Source organism: Lynx rufus, unplaced genomic scaffold, assembly GCF_022079265.1.
Source record: "Lynx rufus isolate CCGP_SWC_20201006 ecotype Redwood Valley unplaced genomic scaffold, mLynRuf1.p SCAF_13, whole genome shotgun sequence".
NCBI lineage: Eukaryota > Metazoa > Chordata > Mammalia > Carnivora > Felidae > Lynx > Lynx rufus.
This window is the reverse complement of record NW_025814827.1, coordinates 16,985,649-16,998,510: the sequence shown is the minus strand read 5'-3', so window position 1 is coordinate 16,998,510 and position 12,862 is coordinate 16,985,649. Positions and strand designations below refer to the sequence as shown.

General features: G+C 44.1%; 1 protein-coding gene across 1 annotated transcript in view; it reads left to right on the top strand.

The window, feature by feature from the left end:
- Positions 1-8,933, top strand: part of CCNB2 (cyclin B2) — a 28,211-nt gene extending 19,278 nt beyond the window's left edge. The window contains exons 6-9 of the mRNA XM_047074442.1: positions 1,553-1,789; positions 2,334-2,474; positions 7,458-7,568; positions 8,654-8,933. Coding sequence (XP_046930398.1) covers positions 1,553-1,789; positions 2,334-2,474; positions 7,458-7,568; positions 8,654-8,764 — 600 coding nt within the window. The 3' untranslated portion in view covers positions 8,765-8,933. The remainder of the gene's footprint in view (positions 1-1,552; positions 1,790-2,333; positions 2,475-7,457; positions 7,569-8,653) is intronic.
- The last annotated feature ends 3,929 nt before the right edge of the window (positions 8,934-12,862 follow it).

Sequence of the window (12,862 nt, the reverse complement as noted above, 5' to 3'; positions counted from 1 at the left end):
GGTCATCAAAATAGGACACATCACCTGGTGTCCTAAAACCCTAACCAGTTAGAGGAAATGCCAGATAGAAAGCACTAGTGTTATCCATCAGGCAGTAGCCCTACTGCAGATAAGGATTTATGTATTTAAAGTTGACATTTATGATATAACTCAAGTACAAATTCTGCCCCAAAATACAGTAATAATTGTGTTTATTATAATGATGACCCTGAGATACCGCCAAATCCTACGAAACCATAGATTCAGTGGTTTGCATTATACATTCCTCATGGGGTAGGAAAGTAGTCAGATTTTAGGTAGATTTTTAAAAATGAGAGTTGAAGCAAGAAAAGCGAAATCCCAGTTTAAAAGAAAAAGAAGGGACGCCTGGGTGGCTCAGTCGGTCGAGGGTCCGACTTCGGCTCAGGTCATGATCTCGTGGCTCCCTCAGTTTGAGCTGCATGTCAGGCTCTGTGCTGATAGCTCAGAACCTGGAGCCTGCTTTGGATTCTGTGTCCTCCTTCTCTCTCTGCCCCTCCTCTGCTCATGTTCTGTCTCTCTCTGTCTCAAAAATAAATAAATGTAAAAAACAACAACAAAAAACTTTAAAAGAAAAAGAAAATGAAGGGAAACACTCAGACCCTGGACTGAGATTTTCCCTGACTCTGAAGCATCTTTGAAGATACCTCAGGTTGAATAATGAGCGTACTTTTGGTAATGAATGATTAAGGAAATGTTTGAGATAGCCCCTTCCACATCCCTAGGCATCCATTATTTAACCCTGCTTTTTGGCTTGACCTTATCTTTTTTTTTTTTTTTTAATTTTTTTTCAACGTTTTTTATTTATTTTGGGACAGAGAGAGACAGAGCATGAACGGGGGAGGGGCAGAGAGAGAGGGAGACACAGAATCGGAAACAGGCTCCAGGCTCCGAGCCATCAACCCAGAGCCTGACGCGGGGCTCGAACTCACGGACCGCGAGATCGTGACTTGGCTGAAGTCGGACGCTTAACCGACTGCGCCACCCAGGCGCCCCTGGCTTGATCTTATCTTGATGCAGACTGTGTGGAGTGCCATGTTGGGACTTCCCCCAGATGTTCAAGCCAGGATGATGAGACTGGAGCACAGACCAGGAGCTTGGTTCTCAGGCTTATTTCTTCCCTACTGAGAAGTTGAGTGAACTTGGGCTAGTGTCTGAATCTCTTCTTAGCCCATCTCTTTGTATGTGGAGAAAAATACATATACTTCCTAGGATTTTTGCGAGGATTCAGTGAGGTGATTACTGAAATCTTTGCACTGTGCTCGGCACAGAGTGAATACTCAGTAATCTCTACACCCACTGTGGGGCTTGAACCCACAACCCTGAAATCAAGAGTCACATGCTCCACCTAGTGAGCCAGCCAGGAGCCCCTGATGGTACCTGCAATTAATACACAGGTTACCTGTGCTCGTAAGAGGGGGATGAGGAGAGACGATGTGTACTTCTGCAGGACATGATTCGCTCTCACTTTCTTCCCCCCAGTGCCCCAGTCCTCTGGTCGGACATGACTTTTGACACCTTCTTCTTCAATTAGGTTCAACCGGTTTCCCGTAAGAAGCTTCAACTGGTTGGGATTACGGCTCTGCTCTTGGCTTCCAAATATGAAGAGATGTTTTCTCCAAATATCGAAGACTTTGTTTACATCACAGACAATGCTTATACAAGCTCCCAAATCCGAGAAATGGAAACATTGATTTTGAAAGAACTGAAATTTGAGTTGGGTCGACCTTTGCCACTGCACTTCTTAAGGCGGGCCTCAAAAGCTGGGGAGGTGAGTGCCTCCGATTCCATATGAGACTTTATTTTCCCCCTGTTGTCTTATGCTAGAAACATTGATCCAATTAAAGGAAAACTTAAAAATTTATAGAAAACATGTTCTCATTAAGTCCTAATGTTTTATCTCCTCAATTCTTAAAAGACCTCATGCTCTGTGTTTTTTTTTTTTTTTTTTAAATTTTTTTTTTCAACGTTTATTTATTTTCGGGACAGAGAGAGACAGAGCATGAACAGGGGAGGGGCAGAGAGAGAGGGAGACACAGAATCGGAAACAGGCTCCAGGCTCAGAGCCATCAGCCCAGAGCCCGACGCGGGGCTCGAACTCGCGGACCGCAAGATCGTGACCTGGCTGAAGTCGGACGCTTAACCGACTGCGCCACCCAGGCGCCCCATCTGTGTTTTTAATATACTGTGGAATAGGGCACTTGCTGGGAAGGACGAGTGAATTGAGTGGATTTCAGCTCCTAGGCCTTCACCTGTGATTTTGCAAGACAGTGATAATAGCTGTGTTTCTTCCTCTCTGGGCTATTTAATCCTAGGTCGATGTGGAACAGCATACTTTAGCCAAATACCTGATGGAGCTGACTCTCATTGACTATGACATGGTGCATTATCACCCTTCGAAGGTGGCAGCGGCTGCATCCTGCCTGTCCCAGAAAGTTATAGGCCAAGGAAAATGGGTGAGTGTTGCGTTAAGAAGAAATTAGATTATATTTTAGACCCTCTGGATATGAACGGTCTTACCGTTTTCACCACAGTGTTGTTAAAGCAATTGTTAAAATCCAGAAGCCTAAAAGAAAGCTGCTTGGAATGCTTCAGACGTAGACTAGGTAAGCACACCATGGCACCCAGGTGCTAACTATACAGTTGTGAAGGCTGTGCATGGCTGCCTACAACTGGTATGCTAAGGTTTCTGGGATCTTTGGTTAAATGAAACCAGCAAGGCGTCAAGCATCTAAGACAAAAGCAGGGCCAAGGCCCAACTGATTGAGCCAGTAAAGGTAAAAAGGAGCCACTTTTAGGTTTATACAAGTAGTCAAAGCTGCCAGCAATTGTGGTCCTTATCTCACGCACCAAAAGGGACAAGAGCCAAAACGAAAGGGGCCAGGTGACTGCAGTGGGAGTCGTGGGATACCCTTTTGTGAAGGAGCCAACTCTAGACTGGTACTAAGCAGTTTTATCATCTGTAGTTGTGCCCCAAGAGCAGCAGAACAAAAGCCTCCTCAGAGCCCAGGTGTTAAGAAACGGTCTCAAGATAGCCTCTCAGGGGAGATACGGAGGAGGTTGGGAGCCGCTCTTCCCAGCCTCCCTCCCCTCACATTCCAGGAGGATCAACAAGCATTCTGCCAAGACACATCAGCTGGGCTTCAGGCCTTTGCCTGGCCCTATGTGGCTGCCTGCAAGCTTGCCAGGACACCATGGCAGGGCTGTCCCTCCACACATTTGATGTAAGAAAGAAGGGGAATAAGAGAGAGAGAGTACGTATGTGTGCTTAGGTATTTCCTAATAAAAAAAAAAAAAAATACCGGAAGAATAGACCAGAAACTAATGGAAATGATACCTGTGGGGTTGGGTGGGAACAGGGTAGAAGGCTGGGGATGGGAGCAAGACTTGTGGTTGTAATTTTTTATCAGCTGTATACAATATAATGTAACTTTTTTGACTTCTGAACAATATGAGTGTTTATGCAAACCCTAACTGGAATTAAACAGAAACAACAATGTCACCATATATCAAACTGGTAATAGAACACTGAGGGAAGAATTACTTTATCCGGTTAGATAAAACAAAGAACCAAAAGAGGTAACATACTTAAAGTTTACTTGGGGGGCGCCTGGGTGGCGCAGTCGGTTAAGCGTCCGACTTCAGCCAGGTCACGATCTCGCGGTCCGTGAGCTCGAGCCCCGCGTCGGGCTCTGGGCTGATGGCTCAGAGCCTGGAGCCTGTTTCCGATTCTGTGTCTCCCTCTCTCTCTGCCCCTCCCCCGTTCATGCTCTGTCTCTCTCTGTCCCAAAAAAATAAATAAATAAACGTTGAAAAAAAAAATTAAAAAAAACAAAGTTTACTTGGGAGATGTATTGTTAATAGTAATCTGTTATTATAATTGTGAAACTATTTAGGAATATTAGGGTAAAACAAACATTCAATGTTATTAAGGACTAAAATTTTCACAATAAGAAGAGGGATAATATTAACAATTAAAAACAAAGGAAAACCCCTATGACGTTAAATCTATTTTGGAAATATCGGTAAATTGATCATGAGAGGGCCCGGAAACAGTGATAACCCAGTAGCAATGATCATACCTAGTGCCCACATAATGGATACTAAGTACCATTACCCACTAGGAACTAGGCCACCTTTGAGAGATAGCTGCTCTCAGGGTTGGGGAAGAAGTATAAGGTGAGCCTAGATCAGTTTGTAATAGACACTAAGCAAATTCTCAAGGATCAGTGGGGGTCACATGAAAAGGACATAGGAACTGGCTTGAAAGGGCTCTTACTAAGTCTGAGCATTGTAAAGAATAGTGACAGGGGGGGCCTGGGTGGCTCAGTCAGTTAAGCATCTGACTTCGGTTCAGGTCATGATATTGCAGTTTGTGAGTTCGAGGCCCGCGTCGGGCTCTGTGCTGACAGCTCAGAGCCTGGAGCCTGCTTTGGATTCTGTGTCTCCCTCTCTCTCTGCCCCTTCCCCGCTTGTGCTCTGTCTCTCTCTGTCTCTCAAAAATGAATAAATGTAAAAAAAAAAAAAAAAAGAATAGTGACAGTAATAGATTGTAACGCATTTTTAAAAAATGTTTATTTGTTGAGAGAGAGAGAGATGGAGGATGAGGCAGGCTCTGTGCTGACAACAGAGAGCCTAATAACAGGGCTCAAACTCATAAACTGTGATATGACCTGAGCTGAAGTCAGACCAACTGAGCCACCAGGCGCCCTGATTGTAACACATTTTTAAAAATCCATGCATTTATAATGATACAAAAGAAAGAATGGAAGAGGGGCTCTTTATTATTATTATTATTATTTTTTAATCAGGATATCAGCTAATTAAAGCAGAAAGAATGGTAGAGTTAGAAATCAAATTTTAGGGGCGCCTGGGTGGCTCAGTTGATGAAGCCTCTGACCCTTGGTTTTGGCTCAGGTTGTGATCCCACAGTTCTTGAGATGAGCCCCTGTATCGGGCTCTGCACTGACAGCACGGAGCCTGCTTAGGAATCTCTCTCTCCCCCCTTGCCTGCTCGTGCACACACACACACACTCTCTCAAAATACGTATTAAAATAAATAAATAAATAAAATTTTAACCCCTAATATAAAAACTGATTCAAGTGAGGATCAACTGATGCTCATATCATTAGGTGAGGTAATTTTGGAGGACGAGTCACATGGTCTCAAAATATCACCTCATAGGTATGTAATAATGCTGAAGAAAAACTGTACCTTTATGATAGGGGGTCTGCAAATTACCACCTTAACCTGGTGATCAAGCTTGGCATCACCAGTGGTAGGAGCACCTGACTTGACCTATGTTCTGGTGCATTATTAGAAGTAATGCATTAATGCATTAATCTAATTAATCTAATTAATCTAATGATTATTAGAAGTAATGCATTATCATCTCCATGAAATTCATGCCCCAGATGTTTGACACAAATCCAGTCATCAGGAAACACTCAGATTTAAATGTGGGATGTTCTAAAAGTAACTGCCCTAGGGCCTTCAAGTTGTCATTTAAAGCCAAGAAAATAGGAGTTGTTTTAAGTAAAAAACCCCCCAAAGATCAGATATACTGCATGTACCTTAATTGGACCTGGATCTAAAAAGACAAATCTATGAAAGATATTTTTGGAACAGTTGGAGAAATTTGAATATAGACTGTATTCTAGATGATACTATGGAAATGTTGATTTTTTTATGTGAAAAGCTTTGTGTCTAGATAGGAAAATACTATTTAGGGGATGTTTCTGAAGCATTTAGAAGTGATGTGTAATGGTGTCTGCAACTCATTGTCAAATAGTTCAAAAATTGTGTGTGAATACATACATACACAATTCTTGCTAAACCATTTGCAACTGAGTTAGCTGCAGACACCATGAGAGAGAAAACGAGAAAGTGGCAAAATGTTAATAGGTGAATCTGCACAAAAGATGCACAGATGTTCATTATATTATCTCATTTTTTCTGAAATAATTTGAAATTTTTTGAAATAAAAAACTTGAGGCAACAAGGCTGCTGGTACATGGATGATACAGGGTCCTGGTACCAGTGGCTCATTTTAGCTAAATTACTTTCCTCTGGGACATGTCTTCTTTGGGCTCTGAACCTACTAGCTCTAGGTCTCCTCGTTTTCTGGGAATTGACTTGAAAATGCCGGTGGTTGTGTGTTATTTCAGAATTAATCTTGCTTTGTTCTTTTTTTCTTTAAATTATTTTAGGATTGGGGCACATGGCAGCCTCAGTGGGTACAGCATGAGACTCTTGATCTCAGAGTTGTGGGTTCAAGCCCCACATTGGGCAAGGAGCCTACCTTAAATTAATAAAAAAAAAAAAATACGTTAGGAATAAGATTAAATTGTGATTGGGGTGCCTGGATGGCCCAGTTAGTTGAGCATCTGACTCTTGATTTCAGCTCAGGTCATGATTCCAGGATTGTGGGATTGAGCCCTGTGTCAGGTTCTACGCTGAGAATGGAGCCTGCTTAAGATTCTCTCTCTCTGCCCCTCTCCCCTGCTCACGTGCACTCCCTCTCTCTCTCTTAAAAAAGTAAGAAAGAAAAAGATTAAATTATGATTTATCTTCCCAATTAGATTGTGCATATGAGACAGATGTACTTTGGCTTTTAGAATTTTATCACAGAACTGAAATAAAGTTAGGTTACCTATCTTCACACATGATAGATCTTACTGTCAATCAACAACTGTCCTTTTGCTTGACCTTTGTTCTCCAGGAGGCTAGGTCACAAAGCCTCTACCCCTAGAGGCTTCTCTGCTCTCTGTTCTCCAGTGCTTAACTACACAGTGCCCAACGAGAGAATCCCGGGCAGTCTTTAGTTCTTCTGGATTTTGTAGATTAGATTGCTGCCCACGGCCTAATTTATTCTTAATAATGAACCTCTTTCCCTAACAATATGGGTATCAGCTCTGTCCAGCTCCCCCCCCAGCCACTGTCCAGTAGGGCTTTGATTGGGACGGGGGGGCGGTGGTGGTGGTGGTATGTGTGAGATGTGCTTGTCCTAGGTCTCTGCCATTACTCTGAAAGGGGCTTTCCTTTGCTGGGTTTTATTTTTACTCTGCCCCACTTTCCATCCCCCCACCCCCACCCCGGTGTGGTGATAGAAGCATGAAAGCTTTGTTACTTGGAGTACCCTACATACCCCTGCAACCTTTTTAAAAAAAATAATAATTATGGGAACTTTGTCACTTGATTTAGCTGAAGTTGCACAGTGTCTTAATTTAGTCTTGCTCAGAGCCAGAGTCATCTTGCATTTACTGGCTGCTTTGCTGGTACAATGGTAGTGTTTAGGGCTGTTACTGAATTTTACAAAAGTAAGAATATCATTGTATAGCTTTTATGCAAGTGATAAGTGATGTTAGCATGTATAAGATGTGCTCTTCTAAAGAAGCGGAGGCTTTATCTTGCACCTTCTCTCTTCATTGTGTTCCAGAACTTAAAACAGCAGTATTACACTGGATACACAGAGAATGAAGTATTGGAAGTCATGCAGCACATGGCCAAAAATGTCGTGAAAGTTAACGAAAACTTAACGAAATTCATCGTAAGTACTCCTCCCTCAACCATGGAAAGCATTAGATTATGGGTTTTGTGAATGAGAGTATGTGTACGTATGTGCGTTTGTGTTTTCATGTAAACGTAATATTGGCATATGTGAGAGTCTATTTTAGCACGAACTCTTTTCTAGTCCAGCAGGGGATGGACCATACTGACGTATCCGAAAAGCAGACTTTCTTCAAAACCAAGTAGCTAGGCTAACCAGGTCCAGGCCCCAGGTAGTCAGCCAGATGGCCATTCAGTGTGTCTCCCCACCTTGTCCCAGCATCCTGGGCAGGGCACTCAGCATCAGGGAAGGCGCTCCCCATGTCATCTGGAACAGCAAGGGCTCCGTGAAGACTCGGGTTTTGGGGTGGTATCACTCAGGGCCTTTGACCAGGATCTTTTGGGACAGTGACCAAATCATGGTGAAGAGGGAGGGGCAAGAAGCCCATTCAGAAAGCCTCCTCGGGGTCTGGTATCTGTCTCTGTGGGGCCCACCTGAGAGGAGGAGTCAGAGGAGATTGGGTGCTGTCCTGTGCTTGTGTGATGCCGAGTATCACCACAGGTGTGGTGACAAAGAGCAAGGCATTTGTGCCAAGCATGTAGTTTCCTTGCATGTAGTTTCTGTATGATTTAGCACACCATGGAAGTGTGACATGTTTTCAGTCCTTAGGGTATTGTTGTCTGGGACCTGCTAAGCACTGGTTGCCACTTGCTTTTATTGCCAGTTGTTGCTGCCGGTCCTGGCAGACCTGTTCTGTCGTGATGGTGCTTAGGTATGATAAACACAGCTCCTACCTCCCAGCCCTCTGGCAACATAGGAGAGAGAGCCTGCTCCTTGGACCTTGACACCATTTATTCCTCCATCACCTGTGCTACCAGCTGGGCTTTATCCATTGCTAGGTATGGAAGGAAATTGTCGGGTGCAACACATTATGACCTCAGAGCTCTAGCTGGCTTCAGTGATTCAGCATCATCGCACTAGTTGGAGATTGTGGGTCTGGCCCTTAAATACTTGTGAATTAGACTAGGAACATGGTATAAGGTAGGGGGTCCTGATGCGTGCTTAATCACAGATGACTTCTGCAGGCCATCAAGAATAAGTATGCAAGCAGCAAACTCCTGAAGATCAGCACGATTCCTCAGCTGAACTCAAAAGCCATCCAAGAGCTTGCGTCCCCTCTGATGGGACGGTCCTAGGCTGCCATGGCCCTCGGGGAAGAGTGCTTCATTTGTGTGCTTTGACTTGCTGATTTGGAACTCTTCACTTTGTACATAGTCGTCTGGTCTATTTCATGAAACCTTTTCTTAGACCTATTTTCTAAATGTATATTGAGGAAAAATAAAGCTATTAATTTTTCTTCAGGTATCCTATGTGTATTTATTTGTGTATTCTATAGTGGAAAGAAGTCAGTGGAAGCTTGGGTTGACTAATTTCTTTTTGAGCTATTATGAGAAGCATGTAAATTATTGCCTTTATGGCTTTGGGAAAGATCTTCCTGCCACTTTCTCAAATGGAAAAAACTAGAACTTGGCTTCAGTGAATGCTAACCCATTCTTAAACTTCTGAGATATAGAAAGATTCATGATGAAATTTGAAAACGGGAGGATAACTATGACCGTTCCTTTTCAGAATGTACTCAACTATTTTCTCATTCCTATACAGGAACGCCTGGCCCACTGGGCTGAGGGCTACCAGAAGCAGCCCTCACAGTATGCCTCTCCTTCAAAGGCATGGTGGGGACCAGGAATGTCAGTCCTAAGGGGCCACCACTGGAAAACAAAAACGGGTCTGTGACACCTTGTTAATGTTGAAACTTGGAATGCATTTTCCTATTTCATGGGTTACTATTTGTTGTTTTTTTTTTGGCGGGCAGTTGATCACATTTAGCATTATTCTCTAAGTGTGAATGCATTCGCAGTCTCCAACCACTAAAAACAAAACCAAAACACATAAAATAAATGAGTGTCTTACAGCAACAACTTCCCAAACTATTAGCTCAGCACATGTTAATTGCTTTTTGAGAAAAAGGAGCTAGTCAAATACATTCGGGAAACATTGCAAACACATTACGATTCATAAAGGCTCGGAGAAGCTTTGCAGTAAACTCTTAACTCCGCCGTTCCCCAGTCCAGAGTGTGGTAAATGCTGCCTTCTGCGTGACAGTGAGATGTGCAGGTGCTGGTTCTGAGACTCAGCTGTGGCTTCTGGCTGCCCTGGGAGGCGAGCCTGGCTGGCTCCAGCTAGTGCTCACTTCCCACCCCTCTCCCTAGGCAGGCCGGGCCGCCTAAGTAAGTCTTTATGTGCGTGGGCACTTGGAGGAATGGGAGTCTTCTGTGTTAAAGTCCTAGTGTAAAGCTTTAGAAGTATCTCTCTTTGAGTGAGACTCGTTCCCATGGCAGCCTTAGGCTGACTTGGGTCACACATGTGAATAGTAATGAAGTGAGACCCTGCGAGGAAGCTTTCGCTTCCCGGGGATGCTTGAGCTCCAGCTTCTCGTCAAGAAGAGATGGGTTTTGTAGACTATTCTGAGACATTTTATAGCTTCTTTATTACATATTTTGCTTAGTTAAATATTAAATACCCCGACTCAGGAAATTCCTATTTACAGGATGTCATAAAAAAAGACCTTTAAGATCCTTCCTATGTGCCATAGCAGGCATCCAAAACTAAAGTGTTATACTTATGAAATAAGAAATTACTACTGTAAAAGTACAAATCATAATATAAAAGCATTGCAACTAGAAAATGAGGTGACAGAACCATAGTATTTGAAGAGCACAGATGCTGAAGCTGCATCGCATGGGTCTGAGTCTACTTAGCAACTATGATCTCTGTGCCTTGTTTTTGTGTCTGTAACATGGGGGTAAGAGCATCTACCTCATAGTGTTGTAGTGCAAAGTAAAGTATGCCAAGCCCTTAGCAGTGTCTGGATGTGCTTGAATGTTAGTGGCTATTATTATAAGGAGGTGGTGGTCTTGGAATGAGATGGACATTGGGCATTCAAAGATATGTTAGGCACAGCTCTTGCCTGTCAAAGCAATTTACAGGGGCATTTGGGTGGTTCACTCGGAAGCATCTGACTCTTGATTTCGGCTCAGGTTATGATCTCATTGTTTGTGAAATTGAGCCCCATGTCAGGTTCTGTGCTGACAGCATGGTTTCTGCCTGGGATTCTCTCCCCTCTCTCTCTACCTCTCCCCTGCTCATGTGCCTGCTGTCTCTGAGAGAGAGATTTTACAAATTTATAGCTGTTGAGTCCTGTTTGTGAGTTTTTCTTTTTTTTAATTTTGGTTTTTGATTTTTGAGAAAAAGATATTGGAAGTTGAAAGGTTGACAATTAGACTATCAAGCTCTTTGTTATTTGCTTGATTGAAGACAAAGATGAAAAGCATGGGCATTGGGGTCAGATCAGGGGTTAATTGATGGGTTCCTCTACTTCAGAGCTGCATGACCTTGGGCAAGGTAGTGAACTGCACTGATCCTTCTCATTTGCTAAGTGAGTAGCAATTTTAGAGTAGTTCATGCTGGTTAGAGGGGGCGGGTGCAGTACTGTAGGCAGGAAAGGCATCAAGTAGTTGGTAAGAGTAAAAATAAGTTCCTAAATTCAGGAGCAACTGTGAAGACCAGCTAGGCCTCTGGAACGACACAAAACAAGGCAGGAAACGGAGTGATGTTGCAGAACGGCTCCCACTCTTTGACCATAAAAGTGAAAGGTGCCAGGAACATCATCAGGTTCTCCACCAAAGATGCATCCTGTACACACCGTACTCCCGTAACTGGACTCTGACCCCACCTGGAAATGAAGCCACTGTAAAAGTAGCAAGTAGAGGCAGGGCCAGCCTTTAGTCTGCCCAGCTTCACTCAGGAGGTCTGCGGAGTTCAGAGGGAGTCCGGAAGAGAAAAGATTTGGATTATGTATAAGCCCTGCTCTGTGGCAAGTCAGTGATCGTCAGTTACATGGATGCATAGCCATGTTGTCTCATACTTGTTCTTGTGGACATCTCTGCCTGGAAGGAGCCATGCCTGAAGGAGGAGGAAGATCTCTCCCTGGTGCCTGGGATAAGCTGCTCTCCACACCGAAACTAACTGCCCCCAGCAAGACTCTCCCAGCCTCCCTGGCAGTTGAGGCCACATGACTAAGTTCCAGCTGCTGGAACCTGAGTGGACATGGTATGTGCACTTTGGAAGGAATGTTCTTTCTTTATTTTGATGTTTACTTATTTTTGAGAGAGAGAGAGTGTGCAAGCAGGGGAGGGGCAGAGAGAGAGACACACACACAGAATCCAAAGCAGACTCGAGGCTCTGAGCTGTCAGCCCAGAGTCTGATGCAGGGCTCGAACTCACGAACCGTGAGATTGTGACTTGAGCTGAAGTCAAACGCTTAACCGATGGAGTCACCCAGGCACCCCACAAGGAATGTTCTTTAAAAAGGAAACTGTTGGGGTGCCTGGGTGGCTCAGTCGGTTGAGCATCCGACTTCAGCTCAGGTCACGATCTCATGGTTCGTGAATTCGAGCTCCGTGTCAGGCTCTGTGCTGACAGCTCGGAGCCTGGAGCGTGCTTCCGATTCTGTGTCTCCCTCTCTCTCTGACCCTCCCCTGCTCATGCTCTGTTTCTCTCTGTCTCTCAAAGATGAAACTGCTTCCCATCACCTTTCCACCCTATTAGGGCTGGGGTTGGTAATCGTGGTATCAGGTTTGACCAGATGGACTGAGACAACACGTGTGCATGGTTTTCACACCTGTTGGGGGAACAGGCTTATAAAAAAGGCCTCACCCTTTGCCCTCTCCATGGGCATCGTCTTGCTTCCCTAAGCACTGTGGAAGAGATGACCCTTTTGCATGATGTTTTCAGAGAGCCAACTGCGCTGCCTGCTCTAACCTGTTTATTAGTACTTAGTCCCTCTGGTGGTTCTCAAAATGTGGCCTGGGGTCCCCTGGGATATCTTGAGACTCCTTCAAGAAGGCCATGAGGTCAAAACTATTTTCATGATAATACTAAGATGTTTGCCTTTTTTTGTTCTTGTCTGTCATTAGTGTAAGGTGGAATCTTCCAGAGGCTATGAGAAGTGATGTCATCGCTCTGGTGGTTAGTGGAATGTGTATGTGTGTTTGTTGGTGTTTTAAAATTTTCTGTTTTAGGAGCTCCTGGGTGGCTCAGTCAGTTGAGCAACCGACTTCAGCTCAGGTCTTGATCTCATGGTTCACAAGTTTGAGTCCCGCATTGGGCTCTGTGCTGAAAGCTTAGATAGACTGGAGCCTGCTGCACATTCTGTGTCCCTCTCTCTCTGTCCT